General features: G+C 54.8%; 2 protein-coding genes and 1 long non-coding RNA gene across 3 annotated transcripts in view; 1 reads left to right on the top strand and 2 right to left on the bottom strand.

Annotated features, from left to right (window-relative positions):
- Nucleotides 1-270: 270 nt before the first annotated feature.
- MAG (myelin associated glycoprotein) lies at nucleotides 271-17839 on the bottom strand. The gene is made up of 8 exons (XM_085534755.1): nucleotides 17452-17839; nucleotides 16129-16425; nucleotides 13927-14184; nucleotides 12305-12565; nucleotides 6217-6507; nucleotides 3747-3843; nucleotides 3096-3183; nucleotides 271-1262 (listed from the first exon to the last, which is right to left on the bottom strand). The coding sequence occupies exons 1-8, from the start codon at nucleotides 17792-17794 to the stop codon at nucleotides 1104-1106; spliced, it is 1794 nt and encodes a 597-aa protein (XP_085390881.1). The 5' UTR covers nucleotides 17795-17839; the 3' UTR covers nucleotides 271-1103.
- On the top strand, nucleotides 3720-6362 carry LOC146751332 (uncharacterized). Its single transcript, XR_014941665.1, has 2 exons — nucleotides 3720-3860; nucleotides 6200-6362. It is a non-coding gene; the product is annotated as an uncharacterized LOC146751332 (long non-coding RNA).
- A 185-nt stretch (nucleotides 17840-18024) lies between the features above and the next one.
- The window catches only part of LOC146751331 (potassium-transporting ATPase alpha chain 1-like), a 40828-nt gene continuing 40741 nt past the window's right edge, over nucleotides 18025-18111 (bottom strand). Inside the window, exon 11 of the mRNA XM_085534753.1 lies at nucleotides 18025-18033. Within this exon, the coding sequence (XP_085390879.1) occupies nucleotides 18025-18033 (9 nt within the window). The remainder of the gene's footprint in view (nucleotides 18034-18111) is intronic.

Raw genomic sequence — 18111 nt, 5'->3', positions numbered from 1 at the left:
TATAGGGCCATATGGAGCCCTATAGACCCATAAGGAGCCCTATAGGACCATATGAAGCTCTATAGGACCATATGGAGCCCTATAGACCCATAAGGAGCCCTATAGGACCATATGAAGCTCTATAGGACCATATGGAGCCCTATAGACCCATAAGGAGCCCTATAGGACCATATGGAGCCCTATAGACCCATAAGGAGCCCTATAGGGCCATATGGAGCCCTATAGACCCATAAGGACCCTATTGGATTCAAACACACACGCACACACATAGAAGGGTTCGCCCACCTCCATTTTATTGGGGTCTAGGAATCAGAGGTCACGTGATCAGGGCGTTAATTAGTGGCGTTAATTAGGGGCCGGCCCCAAAGGGGGCAATAAATAACGAGGGAGGGGGGCGGGGCTTAGGTAAAGTAGGCGGGGCTTAGGCGAGGTGGGCGGGGCCAGAGCGGAATGGGCGGGGCCTGAACAGCTGCCTCCACCAATCAGGTGCGGCTCCAGCACAATGGGGGGCGTGTCCTGTTGGGGGTGGGGATAGGGATATATATGGTAGTGAGCGGGGCTAAGGGGATGATTGGCAGGGCTAAGGGACAGTGGGCGGGGCTTAGTGGATAGTGGGAGGGACTAAGGGATGATTGACAGGGCTAGGGGTGGTGGGTGGGGCTTAGGGGATAATGGGCGGGACTAAGGGATGATTGACAGGGCTAAGGGACAGTGGGCGGGGCTTAGTGGATAGTGGGAGGGACTAAGGGATGATTGACAGGGCTAGGGGTGGTGGGTGGGGCTTAGGGGATAATGGGCGGGACTAAGGGATGATTGACAGGGCTAAGGGGTGGTGGGCGGGGCTAAGGGGTTGATGGGCGGGGCTATGGGGCAGTGGGCGGGGCTAAGGGGTTGTGGGCGGGGCTAAGGGATGATTGACAGGGCTAAGGGGGTGATAGACAGGGCTATGGGATTGGGGTGGCTAAAGGATGGTGGGCGGGGCTAAGGAATGATTGACAGGGCTATGGGGTGGTGGGCGGGGCTTAGGGGATAATGGGCGGGGCTAATGGGTGGTGGGCGTGGCCAGCATGCGGTGGGCGTGGTCAGCGGGGCGGTGGGCGGAGTCACTTGACCCGGATCTCAGCGTATTCGGGGGGGTCTTCGAGGGGTCCCCGGGTGGGTTTCATTGGGGGGTGGGAGGTGGGAGTTACTTCCTGGGGGGCTCCAGACCCCTCCTTTACCCCCAGTGCCCATCTCTCCATTGCACCACGCAGCCACCGGACCTGGGGGGGGGGGGGTCAGAACACATAGAGCCCCCTCATAGACCACCCATTGCCCCCATATCCCCCCATATCCCCCCCATTACCCCTCATATCTCCCCATATCCCCCCCTATTGACCCCATATCCCCCCCATACCCCCCTCATTGCCCCCCATATTCCCCCCATTGCCCCCCATAGACCCCATATCCCCCCATTACCCCTCATATCTCCCCATATCCCCCCCCATTAACCCCATATCCCCCCCATATCCCCCTCATACCCCCCTCATTGACCCCCATTGACCCCATATCCCCCCCATACCCCCCTCATTGCCCCCCATATCCCCCCCATTGCCCCCCATAGACCCCATATCCCCCCATTACCCCTCATATCTCCCCATATCCCCCCCCATTGACCCCATATCCCCCCCATTACCCCTCATATCTCCCCATATCCCCCCCATTACCCCCCCATATCCCCCCCATTAACCCCATATCCACCCATATCCCCCACATACCCCTCATATCACCCCATATCCCCCCAATATCCCCCCCATTACCCCTCATATCTCCCCATATCCCCCCCCATTGACCCCATATCCCCCCATATCCCCCTCATTGCCCCCCATATCCCCCCCATTGCCCCCCATAGACCCCATATCCCCCCATTACCCCTCATATCTCCCCATATCCCCGCCCATTGACCCCATATCCCCCCCATTACCCCTCATATCTCCCCATATCCCCCCCATAACCCCCCATTACCCCCATATCCCCCCCATACCCCCCTCATTGACCCCCATTGACCCCATATCCCCCCCATTACCCCTCATATCTCCCCATATCCCCCCCACTGCCCCCCATTGACCCCATATCCTCCCCATTACCCCTCATATCTCTCCATATATCCCCCCATTGACCCCATATCTACCCCATTACCCCTCATATCTCCCCATATCCCCCTCATTGCCCCCCATTGACCCCATATCTACCCCATTACCCCTCATATCTCCCCATATCCCCCCCATTACCCCCCCATATCCCCCCCATTAACCCCATATCCCCCACATACCCCTCATATCACCCCATATCCCCCCAATATCCCCCACATTACCCCTCATATCTCCCCATATCCCCCCCCATTGACCCCATATCCCCCCCATTACCCCTCATATCTCCCCATATCCCCCCCCATTAACCCCATATCCACCCATATCCCCCCCATATCCCCCCCATACCCCTCTCATTGACCACCATTGACCCCATATCCCCCCCATTACCCCTCATATCTCCCCATATCCCCCCCACTGCCCCCCATTGACCCCATATCCTCCCCATTACCCCTCATATCTCTCCATATATCCCCCCATTGACCCCATATCTACCCCATTACCCCTCATATCTCCCCATATCCCCCCCACTGCCCCCCATTGACCCCATATCCTCCCCATTACCCCTCATATCTCTCCATATATCCCCCCATTGACCCCATATCTACCCCATTACCCCTCATATCTCCCCATATCCCCCTCATTGCCCCCCATTGACCCCATATCTACCCCATTACCCCTCATATCTCCCCATATCCCCCCCATTACTCCCCCATATCCCCCCCATTAACCCCATATCCACCCATATCCCCCACATACCCCTCATATCACCCCATATCCCCCCAATATCTCCCCCATTACCCCTCATATCTCCCCATATCCCCCCCCCACTGCCCCCATATCCCCCCCATATCCCCCTATTACCCCCCATATCCCCCCCATTACCCCTCATATCTCCCCATATCCCCCCCATTGACCCCATATCCCCCCCATATCCCCCTATTACACCCCATATCCCCCCATTACCTGCTGTGGCCTCAGATCCAGGTCGGGGTCCCCCCCCAGCCCAGCCATGGGCTGCACTGGAGTCACCTCGGGGCTGCCCGCCCCCTTCCTATAGCATTAAATAGAGGGGGGGGGTTACAAAGGTCAAAAGGTCACGCCATGACCTCTGACCCCAACATCAAACCCCCCCCCCATTGACCCTAAACCCAAAGCAACCGGCCTAGAGGGGGTGTGGCCTAAATGAGGGGGCGTGGCTTGGATAAGGGGGCGTGGCCTGAGCTACTTGGAGCGGCCAATGAGAGGCGAGATGCACAACAGGGGGCGTGGCCTCAGGTGATGTGATTTGCATAGGGGGCGGGGTTAGAGCATGGCCTTGACTGGTGTGATTTGCATAAGGGGGCGTGGTTAAAGGAGGGGGCGTGGCCTTAAGTGATGTCGTTTGCATAAGGGGGCGTGGCTTGTGGAGAACGCGAACCATGATTGGTGCAAACCTAAAGGGGGCGTGGCTTGGGAGGGTGTGGAAGCACAATGGGGGGTGTGGCCTATTAAGCACCACCTATTAGTGGGCGTGGCCTAGTGACTGACACCCCTTCCAACCAATAGCGGTGCCCCCAGCCCCATTGTGGGCGTGGCAGCCTATTGATTGACAGCCCTCCCAACCAATGGCCTCACTTGCGTCGGCTCTGGCTGAGGTAACAGACGACGGCGATGACGATGGCGAAGGCCACGACGGCACCGACCGGACCCACCTTGGCCCAAACCAGCCCCCCTATAGGGAACAATGGGGTAATTAGCAACCGGGGTAATTAACAGCACCTATGGGGGGTCCTATGCTAATGAGGTGGTAGCATGGGGGGTCCTATGCTAATGAGGTGGTCACATGGGGGGTCCTATGCTAATAGGGTGGTTATATGCTAATGAGGTGGTCACATGGGGGGGTTATGCTAATGAGGTGGTACTATGCTAATGAGGTGGTACTATGCTAATGAGGTGGTCACATAGGGGGTCCTATGCTAATGAGGTGGTCCTATGCTAATGGAGTGGTCACATGGGGGGGGTCCTCTGCTAATGGAGTGGTCCTATGCTAATGAGGTTGTCACATGGGGGATCTTATGGGGAGTCCTATGCTAATGAGGTGGTCCTATGCTAATGAGGTGGTCACATGGTAGGGGTCCTATGCTAATGGGTTGGTCCTATGCTAATGAAGTGGTCATATGGTTGGTCCTATGCTAATGAGGTGGTCACATGGTGGGGATCCTATGCTAATGGTGGGGTTATATGCTAATGAGGTGGTCCTATGCTAATGAGGTGGTAATATGCTAATGAGGTGGTCGCATGGTGGGGATCCTATGCTAATGAGGTGGTTATATGCTAATGAGGCGATCACGTGGGGGGTCCTATGCTAATGGGGAGGTCCTATGCTAATGGGGAGGTCCTATGCTAATGAGGTGTTTATATGCTAATGAGGTTGTCACATGGGGGATCTTGGGGGGGGTCCTATGCTAATGGGGAGGTCCTATGCTAATGGGGAGGTCCTATGCTAATGGGGGGGTCCTATGCTAATGGGGCGGTTATATGCTAATGAGGTGTTTATATGCTAATGAGGTTGTCACATGGGGGATCTTAGGGGGGGGTCCTATGCTAATGGGGAGGTCCTATGCTAATGGGGAGGTCCTATATTAATGGGGGGGTTATATGCTAATGAGGTGGTCCTATGCTAATGAGGTTGTCACAAGGAGGATCTTATGGGGGGGCCCTATGCTAATGGGGGGGTTATATGCTAATGAGATGGTTATATGCTAATGAGGTTGTCACATGGGGGATCTTATGGGGGGGTCCTATGCTAATGAGGGGGTCCTATGCTAATGAGGTGGTCCTATGCTAATGAGGTGGTCAGGTGGGGGGTCCTATGCTAATGAGGCGATCACGTGGGGGGTCCTATGCTAATAGGGAGGTCCTATGCTAATGGGGGGGGTCCTATGCTAATGGAGCGGTTATATGCTAATGAGGTGTTTATATGCTAATGAGGTTGTCACATGGGGGATCTTAGGGGGGGGTCCTATGCTAATGGGGAGGTCCTATGCTAATGGAGGGGTTATATGCTAATGAGGCGATCACGTGGGGGGTCCTATGCTAATGGGGGGGTTATATGCTAATGGGGAGGTCCTATGCTAATGGGGGATTATATGCTAATGAGGCGATTACGTGGGGGGTCCTATGCTAATGGGGGGGTCCTATGCTAATAGGGAGGTCCTATGCTAATGAGGTGGTCACATGGGGAATCCTATGCTAATGGGGGGGTTATATGCTAATGAGGTGGTCCTATGGGGGATCTTATGGGGGGGTCCTATGCTAATGGGGGGTTATATGCTAATGAGGTGGTTATATGCTAATGAGGCGATCACGTGGGGGGTCCTATGCTAATGGGGAGGTCCTATGCTAATGGGGGGGTCCTATGCTAATGGGGTGGTCCTATGCTAATGGGGGGGTTATATGCTAATGAGGTGTTTATATGCTAATGAGGTTGTCACATGGGGGATCTTATGGGGGGGTCCTATGCTAATGGGGAGGTCCTATGCTAATGGGGAGGTCCTATGCTAATGGGGGGGTTATATGCTAATGAGGCGATCACGTGGGGGGTCCTATGCTAATGAGGAGGTCCTATGCTAATGGGGAGGTCCTATGCTAATGGGGAGGTCCTATGCTAATGAGGTGTTTATATGCTAATGAGGTTGTCACATGGGGGATCTTATGGGGGGTCCTATGCTAATGGGGAGGTCCTATGCTAATGGGGGGGGTTATATGCTAATGAGGCGATCATGTGGGGGGTCCTATGCTAATGGGGGGTCCTATGCTAATGAGGTGATCCTATGCTAATGAGGCGATCATGTGGGGGGTCCTATGCTAATGGGGAGGTCCTATGCTAATGGGGGCGTCCTATGCTAATGAGGTGGTTATATGCTAATGAGGCGATCACGTGGGGGGTCCTATGCTAATGGGGAGGTCCTATGCTAATGGGGGGTTATATGCTAATGAGGTGGTAATATGCTAATCAGGTGGTCGCATGGTGGGGATCCTATGCTAATGAGGTGGCTATATGCTAATACAGTGATCACGTGACATAGGGGTCCGTTCCTCATACCGGGGTGGTGGAAGCGGAGCTGCCGGGCGGTGGTCCCGTGCCGGTTCCGTGCCGCGCACAGCACGAGCAGCCGCGGTTCTAAAGGCCCACGGAGGGTCAAGATCCCCGTTATGGACCCGTCGGAACCGGGAGGCGCCGCCGTGAAATCCTTATGGCCGTCCGACACCGTCTGGTTCCGGGTCGGGAGCTCAAACACCAACGACGAGTCGGGGATAGAGTTGACCATGCAGACACAGCGAACGCCATCGCCCCCTGCTGTACAGCGGGAGGCCGGGAGGACCAACGGGGGGTCTGCAGGGAAGCAATGGCGGTCAATGGGGGATATAGGATGTAATGGGGGACCCTAAATCCCAATGGGGGAACATAGATGTCAATGGGGGACCCTAAATGGGGGACCCTAAATGGCAATGGGGGGCCATAGATGGTAATGGGGGGACATAGGATGTAATGGGGGACCCTAAATGGCAATGGGGGGGTTGTAGGACATAATGGGGGGCCATAAATGTCAATGGGGGACCCTAAAACACAACAGGGGACCCTAAATGGGGGACCCTAAATAGCCATGGGGGGCCATAGATGGCAATGGGGGGCCATAAATGGCAATGGGGGACCCTAAAACACAATAAGGGACCCTAAATGGGAGACCCTAAATGGCAATGGGGGGCCATAGATGGCAATGGGGGGACATAGGATGTAATGGGGGATCCTAAATGGCAATGGGGGACCCTAAATGGGAGACCCTAAATGGCAATGGGGGGCCATAAATCCTACACACGCCATCGCCCCCTGCTGTACAGCGGGAGTCTGGGAGGACCAACGGGGGGTCTGCAGGGAAGCAATGGCGGTCAATGGGGGGACATAGGATGTCATGGGGGACCCTAAATCCCAATGGGGGACCCTAAATGGGGAACCCTAAATGGCAATGGGGGGCCATAGATGGTAATGGGGGGACATAGATGGTAATGGGGGGCCATAGATGGGAATGGGGGAACCTAAATACTAATGGGGGACCCTAAATGGCAATGGGGGGCCATAGATGGCAATGGGGGACCCTAAATGGCAATGGGGGGCCATAGATGTCAATGGGGGGCCATGGATGTCAATGGGGGGCCATAGATGGTAATGGGGGACCCTAAATGGCAATGGGGGGCCATAGATGGTAATGGGGGGACATAGGATGTAATGGGGGACCCTAAATGGCAATGGGGGGCCATAGATGGTAATGGGGGAACCCTAAATGGCAATGGGGGGCCATAGATGTCAATGGGGGGCCATAGGATGTAATGGGGGACCCTAAATGGGGGACCCTAAATGGGAATGGGGGGGCCATAGATGGCAATGGGGGACCCTAAATGGCAATGGGGGGCCATAGATGGCAATGGGGGGACATGGATGGGAATGGGGGAACCCTAAAACACAATAGGGGACCCTAAATAGCAATGGGGGGCCATAGATGTCAATGGGGGACCCTAAATGTCAATGGGGGGTCATAGATGTCAATGGGGGAACATAGGATGTAATGGGGGACCCTAAATGGCAATGGGGGGCCATAGATGGCAATAGGGGGTTGTAGGACATAATGGGGGGCCATACAATGGCAATGGGGGACCCTAAATGGCAATGGGGGTCCATAGATGGTAATGGGGGGACATGGATGGGAATGGGGAACCCTAAAACACAATAGGGGACCCTAAATGGGGGACCCTAAATGGCAATGGGGGACCATAAATGGCAATGGGGGGCCATAGATGGCAATGGGGGGATATGGATAGGAATGGGGGAACCCTAAAACACAATAGGGGACCCTAAATGGCAATGGGGGGCCATAGATGTCAATGGGAGACCCTAAATGTCAATGGGGGGTCATAGATGTCAATGGGGGGCCATAGATGGTAATGGGGGACCCTAAATGGCAATGGGGGGCCATAAATGGCAATGGGGGGGTTGTAGGACATAATGGGGGGCCATAAATGTCTGTAATGGGGGACCTTAAATGGCAATGGGGGGCCATAGATGGCAATGGGGGGCCATAGATGGTAATGGGGGAACCCAAATCCCAATGGAAGATCCCAACATCCAATAGGGGACCCTAAATGGCAATGGGGGGCCATAGATGGCAATGGGGGGACATAGAATGTAATGGGGGACCCTAAATGGCAATGGGGGGCCATAGATGGCAATGGGGGGACATAGAATGTAATGGGGGACCCTAAATGGCAATGGGGGACCATAGATGGCAATGGGGAAACCCTAAAACACAATAGGGGACCCTAAATGGGGGACCCTAAATGGCAATGGGGGGCCATGGATGTCAATGGGGGATTGTAGGACATAATGGGGGGCCATAAATGTCAATAGGGGAACCCTAAAACACAATAGGGGACCCTAAATGGGGGATCCTAAATGGCAATGGGGGGCTATGGATGTCAATGGGGGGTTGTAGGACATAATGGGGGGCCATAGATGTCAATGGGGGAACATAGGATGTAATGGGGGACCCTAAATGGCAATGGGGGGCCATAGATGTCAATGGGGGCTTGTAGGACATAATGGGGGGCCATAGATGTCAAGGGGGTCCATAGATAGTAATGGGGGGCCATAGATGTCAATGGGGGAACCCTAAAACACAATAGGGGACCCTAAATCCCAATGGGGGACCCTAAATGTCAATGGGGAGCCATAGATGTCAATGGGGAACCCTAAAACACAATAGGGGACCCTAAATGGGGGGCCATAAATGTCAATGGGGGGCCATGGATGTCAATGGGGGGTTGTAGGACATAATGGGGGGCCATAAATGTCAATGAAGACCCCAAAACCCATTGGATGACCCTATATCCCATTGGAAAACCCCAAATCCCATTGGAAGACCCCAAATCGCATTAGATGACCATATATCTCATTGGATGACCCTATATCCCATTGGAAGAACCCATATCCCATTAGATGACCCCAAATCCCATTGGAAGACCCCAAATCCCATTGGATGACCCGATATCCCATTGGATGACCCGATATCCCATTGGATGACCCCATATCCCATTAGATGACCCTATATCCCATTGGATGACCCTATATCCCATTGGATGACCCTATATCCCATTGGATGACCCTATATTCCATTGGAAGACCCTATATCCCATTGGAAGACCCTATATCCCATTGGAAGACCCCATATCCCATTGGAAGACCCCAAATCCCATTGGATGACCCCATATCCCATTGGAAGACCCTATATCCCATTGGATGATCCTATATCCCATTGGATGACCCTATATCCCATTGGATGACCCTATATCCCATTGGATGATCCTATATCCCATTGGATGACCCTATATCCCATTAGATGACCCTATATCCCATTGGATGATCCTATATCCCATTGGATGACCCTATATCCCATTGGATGACCCTATATCCCATTGGATGACCCTATATCCCATTGGATGACCCTATATCCCATTGGAAGACCCTATATCTCATTAGATGACCCTATATCCCATTGGAAGACCCTATATCCCATTGGATGACCCTATATCCCATTGGATGACCCTATATCCCATTGTCAGACCCTAAATCCCAACGTTTAACCCCAAATCCCATTGTCAGACCCTAAATCCCAATGTCTAACCCCAAATCCCATTGGCTGACCCTAAATCCCAATGTCTAACCCCAAATCCCATTGGCTGACCCTAAATCCCAACGTTTAACCCCAAATCCCATTGGCTGACCCTAAATCCCAACGTTTAACCCCAAATCCCATTGACAGACCCTAAATCCCAACATCTAACCCCAAATCCCATTGGCTGACCCTAAATCCCAATGTTTAACCCCAAATCCCATTGGCTGACCCTAAATCCCATTGGATGATCTTAAATCCCATTGGAAGACCCTAAATCCCATTAGATGGCCCTAAATCCCATTGAATAACCCCAAATCCCATTGGATGACCCTAAATGCCCCATATCCCATTGGATGACCCTAAATCTCAACCTTTAACCCCAAATCCCATTGGATGACCCTATATCCCATTAGATGACCCCATATCCCATTGAATAACCCCAAATCCCATTGAATGACCCCATATCCCATTGGATGATCCCATATCCCATTAGATGACCCCAAATCCCATTGGATGACCCCATATCCCATTGGAAGACCCCAAATCCCATTAGATGACCCTATATCCCATTGGATGACCCTAAATCCCATTGGAAGACCCCAAATCCCATTGGATGACCCTATATCCCATTGGATGGCCCTATATCCCATTGGATGACCCCATATCCCATTGGAAGACCCCATATCCCATTGGAAGACCCGATATCCCATTGGAAGACCCCATACCCCATTGGAAGACCCTATATCCCATTGGATGACCCTATATCCCATTGGATGACCCTATATCCCATTGGATGACCCTATATCCCATTAGATGATCCTATATCCCATTGGATGACCCTATATCCCATTGGATGACCCTATATCCCATTGGATGACCCTATATCCCATTGGAAAACCCTATATCCCATTGGATGACCCTATATCCCATTGGATGACCCTATATCCCATTGGAAGACCCCATACCCCATTAGATGACCCTATATCCCATTGGAAGACCCCAAATCCCATTAGATGACCCTATATCCCATTAAATGACCCCATATCCCATTGGAAGACCCTATATCCCATTGGATGACCCTATATCCCATTGGAAGACCCTATATCCCATTAGATGACCTTATATCCTATTGGATGACCCTATATCCCATTGGATGACCCTATATCCCATTGGAAGACCCTATATCCCATTGGATGACCCTATATCCCATTGGATGACCCTATATCCCATTGGAAGACCCCATATCCCATTGGAAGACCCTATATCCCATTGGAAGACCCTATATCCCATTGGAAGACCCTATATCCCATTGGAAGACCCTATATCCCATTGGAAGACCCCATATCCCATTGGATGACCCCATATCCCATTGGAAGACCCTATATCCCATTGGAAGACCCCATATCCCATTGGATGACCCTATATCCCATTGGATGACCCTATACCCCATTGGAAGACCCTATATCCCGTTGGAAGACCCCATATCCCATTGGATGACCATATATCCCATTGGCTGACCCCAAATCCCATTGTCAGACCCTAAATCCCAACCTTTAACCCCAAATCCCATTGACAGACCCTAAATCCCAACGTTTAACCCCAAATCCCATTGGCTGACCCTAAATCCCAATGTTTAACCCCAAATCCCATTGGAAGACTCCAAATCCCATTGGATGACCCTATATCCCATTGGATGACCCTATATCCCATTGAATGACCCCAAATCCCATTGGATGACCCCAAAACCCATTGGATGACCCTATATCCCATTGGAAGACCCCAAGTCCCATTGAATGACCCCAAATCCCCCATATCCCATTGGAAGACCCCATTGGATGACCCCAAACCCCATTGGATGACCCTAAATGCCCCATATCCCAATGGAAGACCCTAAATCCCATTGGAAGACCCCATACCCCATTAGATGACCATATATCCCATTGGCTGACCCCAAATCCCATTGTCAGACCCCAAATCCCATTGTCAGACCCCAAATCCCATTGTCAGACCCTAAATCCCAACGTTTAACCCCAAATCCCATTGGCTGACCCTAAATCCCACCGTTTAACCCCAAATCCCATTGTCAGACCATAAATCCCAACGTTTAACCCCAAATCCCATTGTCAGACCCTAAATCCCAATGTCTAACCCCAAATCCCATTGTCAGACCCTAAATCCCAACGTTTAACCCCAAATCCCATTGTCAGACCCTAAATCCCACCGTTTAACCCCAAATCCCATTGTCAGACCATAAATCCCAACGTTTAACCCCAAATCCCATTGTCAGACCCTAAATCCCAATGTCTAACCCCAAATCCCATTGTCAGACCCTAAATCCCAATGTCTAACCCCAAATCCCATTGTCAGACCCTAAATCCCACCGTTTAACCCCAAATCCCATTGGCTGACCCTAAATCCCACCGTTTAACCCCAAATCCCATTGGCTGACCCTATATCCCCACTCACACTCGACGCTGATGTTGAAGCTGGTGCTGCTGGCGCCATGTTGGTTCTCGGCCACGCAGCTGTAGGTGCCGCCATCTTCCGGTCTGGCGGCCGCCATTTCCATGGTCACGTGATCTTCATAAATGGCCGCCGCCATCACTTTCCCGCCCCGTAACACCGTCAAGATGGCGGCCGGTTCGCTCTCGGCCCGACACGTGACCGATACGGGGTCACCTGACACCACCCACAGCGACCCATTGATCACTGGGGCACGGGGGGCGTCTGTGGGGGGAGAACAGGGTTGGGGGTATAGATAGGGTTAGACCCCATAGAACCCCATATGACCCCATATGACCCCATATGACCCCATATAACCCCATAGAACCCCATATAACCCCATAACCCCATATAACCCCATATAACCCCATATAACCCATATAACCCCATATAACCCCATATGACCCCATATAACCCCATATAACCCCATGCACCCCCTATATAACCCCATATCACCCCCATACCCCCTTTTATCCCCCCATACACCCCCCATATCCCCCCATACACCCCCATATAACCCCCATACCCCCTTTAATCCCCCCTATATCCCCCCATACACCCCCCATATAACCCCCATATCCCCCCATATCTCCCCATATCCCCCCATATACCCCCCCATATCCCCTTTTATCCCCCCATATAACCTCATCTCCCCCCATACACCCCCCATATAACCCCATATCCTCCCCATACCCTCTTTTATCCCCCCATCTTCCCCCCTATCCCCCCATATAACCCCCATATCCCCCCATATCTCCCCATATAACCCCATATCCCCCCATACACCCCCTATATAACCCCATATCCCCCCCATACACCATCCATATCCCCCATACACTCCCCATATAACCCCATATCCCCCCCATACCCCCTTTTATTTCCCCATCTCCCCCCCTATCCCCCCCATATAACCCTATATCCACCCATAACACCCCATATCCCCCCCATACCCCCTTTAATCCCCCCTATATCCCCCCATACACCCCCTATAACCCCCATATAACCCCATATCCCCCCATATCCCCCCATATACCCCCCCATACCCCCTTTTATTCCCTCTATATCCCCCCATACCCCCTTTTATCCCCCCCTATCCCCCCATACACCCCCCATATCCCCCTATATCCCCCCATACACCGCCCATATAACCCTATATCCCCCCATATCCCCCCATATAACCCCATATAACCGCATATCCCCCCATATCCCCCCATATCCCCCCATATCCCCCCATATAACCCCATATAACCCCATATCGCCCCATATCCCCCCACATCCCCCCCATATCCCCCCAAATCCCCCCATATAACCCCATCTCCCCCCCCATATCCCCCCCTATCCCCCCATATAACCCCCATATCCCCCCATATCTCCCCATACACCCCCTATATCCTCCCATACACCCCCCATACTCCCCCCTATCCCCCCATACACCCCCCATATCCCCCCATACACCGCCCATATAACCCTATATCCCCCCATACACCCCCCATATAACCCCATATCCCCCCATACACCCCCCATATCCCCCTATATCCCCCCATATAACCCCCTATCCCCCCCTATCCCCCCCCTATCCATCTCACATGCCACCCTGAGCTGCAGGCTCCTGTTGTGCCTCCCGTGTCTGTTTTCAGCCACGCAGCTGAAGCTCCCCCCGTCGTCGGGCCCCACATTCGATAACAGCAACCGAAGGTTCCGACCCGGTTCTTCTTTCAACACTTCGGACCCACGGAACCATGAGATCAATGGGGCCGGGCGACCTTCGGCTTCACAACCCAGTTCAACATCGGAACCTTCAACCACCTCCATGGGGCCCCACAGACCCACAACCTGAGGCTCATCTATGGGGCAGAAGAATGGGGGGGGGGGGGGGTGGTCACAGCCCCATAGGGATGCAGGGAGCTGTCCCATAGACCCCTCAATCCCACCCCAAGACCCCAAAGCCCCCCCCCCCCTTATCTTTCCCCTATCCCCCCCCCATTCCCCTCCCAGGACCCTTAAGAGCCCCTCAAGACCCCAGAGACCCCCCATTTCCCCCCCAAGACCCCAAAGACCCCCCATCTTCCCCCTATTCCCCCCCCCAAGACCCCATAGACCCCCCCATTCCCCTCCCAGGACCCTAAAGAGCCCCCTCAAGACCCCAAAGACCCCCCATTCCCCCCCCAAGACCCTCCCAGGACCCCAAAGACCCCCCATCTCCCCCCTATTCCCCCCTCCAAGACCCCATAGACCCCCCCTTTCCCCCCCAGGACCCTAAAGAGCCCCCTCAAGACCCCAAAGACCCCCCATTCCCCCCCATTCCCCTTCCAGGACCCCAAAGACCCCCTATATCCCCCCTATCCCCCCCCTATCCCCCACAGGATCCCAAAGACCCCCCCATAGCACCCCAGAGACCCCCCATCTCCCCCCTATCCCCCCCCAAAGACCCCATAGACCCCTCCCTTTCCTCCCCATAGCACCCCAAAGACCCCCCCAAGACCCCAGAGACACCCTCAAGACCCCAAAGACGCCATATATCCCCCCCATCCCTCCCCAAGACCCCATAGACCCCCCATTTCCCCCCCATAGCACCCCAAAGACCCTCCCCTTTCCCTCCCAGTACCCCAAAGACCCCCCCATTCCCCCTCCCCCAAGACCCCAAAGACCCCTCATCCCTTCCCCATTCCCCCCTCAGGACCCCAAAGACCCCCCCCATTCCCCCCCCAGGACCCTAAAGACCCCCTCAAGACCCCAAATCCCCCCCTCCTCCCCCGCCAAGACACCAAAGAACCCCCCAGGACCCCAAAGACCCCTCATCCCCCCTATCCCCCCCCAGGACCCCATAGACCCCCCCTTTCCCCCCCAGGACCCCAAAGACCCCCCTATATCCCCCCTATTCCCCCCAGAGACCCCTTCAGGACACCAAAGACCCCCTCAAGACCCCAAAGACCCCCCAGAAGCCCCCCAAGACCCCCCTGTCTCCCCCCCAAGACCACAAGACCCCCCCAGGACCCCAAAGACCCCCCATCTCCCCCCCAAGGATCCCAAAGACCCCCTATCTCCCCCCTATCCCCCCCCCAAGACCCCCAAGACCCCCATCTCCCCCCCAGGACCCCAAAGACCCTTCATCTCCCCCCAAGGATCCCAAAGACCCCCTATCTCCCCCTATCCCCCCCCAAGACCCCAAAGACCCCCCATCTCCCCCCCAGGACCCCAAAGACCCCCCATCTCCCCCCCAAGGATCCCAAAGACCCCCTATCTCCCCCCTATCCCCCCCCAAGACCCCCCATCTCCCCCCAAGGATCCCAAAGACCCCCTATCTCCCCCCTATCCCCCCCCAAGACCCCCAAGACCCCCCATCTCCCCCCCAGGACCCCAAAGACCCCCCATCTCCCCCCAAGGATCCAAAGACCCCCTATCCCCCCAAGACCCCCAAGACCCCCAAGACCCCCCATCTCCCCCCCAGGACCCCAAAGACCCCCCATCTCCCCCCAAGGATCCCAAAGACCCCCTATCTCCCCCCTGTCCCCCCCAAGACCCCCATCTCCCCCCCAGGACCCCAAAGACCCTTCATCTCCCCCCCAAGGATCCCAAAGACCCCCTATCTCCCCCCTATCCCCCCCAAGACCCCAAAGACCCCCCCATCTCCCCCCAGGACCCCAAAGACCCCCCATCTCCCCCCCAGGACCCCAAAGACCCCCATCTTCCCCCCCAAGACCCTAAATCCCCCCATTCCCACCCCCAAGACCCCATAGACCCCCCATTTCTCCCCTGTCCCACTCCAGGACCCCCGCCCCATATCTCACACTGTACATCCAGCCCCACATCGGCTTGGAAGCTGAGGCTGCTGTTAATGAAGGTGACCCCACATCCGACCCTTCGTCCTAAATCTTCTTTACGGGGTCGGAAGCGAAGTGACCCCAAAAGGGATTTGGACCCTAAATCGTCTTCGATCCTTTCCTTCCCTATAGGATCCAATAGTTCTTCGGTCCCGGTCCAGGTGAGGAGGGGGCGTAATGGGGGGCAGTTATCGGGGACGCGGCACAGGATCTCGGCTTCTGACCCCGCAACCAGCTCATGGGGGACCTCCAGGTGTGGGGCGGCTGTGGGGTGATATATAGGATTCCCATAGGGGGTTAGGACCCCATAGACCCCCATAGGACCTCATAGACCCCATAGGTCTCCACAGGTCTCATAGGCCTCCATACGACCCAAAGGCCCCCAATAGGACCCCAATGGGACCCATAGGACCCCATAGACCCCCATAGGACCTCATAGACCCCATAGGTCTCCACAGGTCTCATAGGCCTCCATACGACCCATAGGCCCCCAATAGGACCCCGATGGGACCCATAGGACCCCATAGAACCCCCATAGGCCCCCACAGGCCTCATAGGCCTCAATAGGCCTCCATAGACCCCCATAGGACACCCATAGGACCCCATAGGCCTCAAAGGCCCCACAGGCCTCAATAGGCCCCATAGGACCACATAGGCCCCCATAGACCGTCATAGGACCCCCCTCTCATCCCATAGGACCCCATAGACCCCCATAAGACCCCCCTCTCACCCCATAGACCTCCATAGGCCCCCATAGACCCTCATAGGACCCCCCTCTCACCCCATAGACCCCATAGGACCCCCATAGGCACCCACAGGCCTCATAGGCCTCACAGGCCCCCATAGGCCTCTACAGGCCTCCATAGGCCCCCATAGGATGCCCATAGATCCCCATAGGCCCCCATAAGACCCCATAGCCCCCCATAGACCCCCCATAGGATCCCTATAGGCCCCCCATAGGACCCCATAGCCCCCCATAGGATCCCACAGACCCTCATAGGACCCCCCTCTCATCCCATAGAACCCCATAGGCCCCCGTAGGCCTCATAGGACCCCATAGACCTCCCATAGACCTCCCATAGACCCCCGTAGACCCCCATAGTCCCCCATAAGACCCCATAAACCCCCATAGACCCCCATAGGACCCCATAGACCCCATAGGACCTCTGTAGGCCCCCCATAGGATCCCCATAGGCCCCCATAGGCCTCATAGGCCCCAATAGGCCTCCATAGACCTCCCATAGACCCCCATAGGCCCCCATAGACCCCCATAGACCCCATAGGCCTCACCCCACACATCGAGCTCGGCGTGCTCACTGAAGCTGTATTGATTGTAACCCCCGAGGTCACCCCGGAAGTAATATTTCCCCGCCAATTCCTCGCTGAGTCTCGCGATATTTAAGGTACAATCACGTCCGGTCGGGTCACCTAAAAACGAAGCTCTACCGGCAAAACTCTCGTGAACGGCGGATGATGGACGGGAACGAGCCACAACCGGGGGGTAATTTTTAGGATACGGGCTCCCGAAATACCATAAACCACCGATAGAAGCCGGGCGAAGTTCTTCCGGGTAATCGAAACGACACGGAAGTTGAACGCACGTACCGGAAAGAGCCGCCATCTTGGGTGGCATCCAGGCAGCCCAAGGGGCGGAAATACAGCCTAAAATGGGGAGGAAAGGGGGGTTATGGGGGGATATGGGGGGCTATAGGGGCCTGTAGAGGCCTATGGGGGCCTATGAGGCCTATGGGGCCCATAGAGGCCTTTGAGGCCTACAGAGGCCTATGAGGCCTTTGAGGCCTTTGAGGCCTATGAGGCCTATGAGGCCTTTGAGGCCTTTGAAGCCTATGGGGCCTATGGGGCCTATGAGGCCTATGAGGCCTACAGAGGCCTATGAGGCCTTTGAGGCCTATGGGGCCTATGGGGCCTGTGGGGGCCTATGGGGGGCCT

The sequence above is a fragment of the Coturnix japonica genome, unplaced genomic scaffold (assembly GCF_054131305.1).
Source record: "Coturnix japonica strain WE unplaced genomic scaffold, WE-NBRP24 Scf098, whole genome shotgun sequence".
Lineage (NCBI taxonomy): Eukaryota > Metazoa > Chordata > Aves > Galliformes > Phasianidae > Coturnix > Coturnix japonica.
The sequence above is the reverse complement of the archived record's forward strand: the minus strand, read 5'-3'. Positions and strand labels throughout refer to the sequence as shown.

Bases quoted from the DNA above. Each gene is read 5' to 3' on its own strand.
- MAG (XM_085534755.1), bottom strand. From the start codon at position 17,794: ATGCCACCCAAGATGGCGGCTCTTTCCGGTACGTGCGTTCAACTTCCG. The intron at 14,185-16,128 runs GTGAGATATGGG...TCTGCCCCATAG, and splicing joins TGTGGGGCTGGATGTACAGT to ATGAGCCTCAGGTTGTGGGT. The intron at 6,508-12,304 runs GTGAGTGGGGAT...GCTTCCCTGCAG, and splicing joins CTTCAACATCAGCGTCGAGT to ACCCCCCGTTGGTCCTCCCG.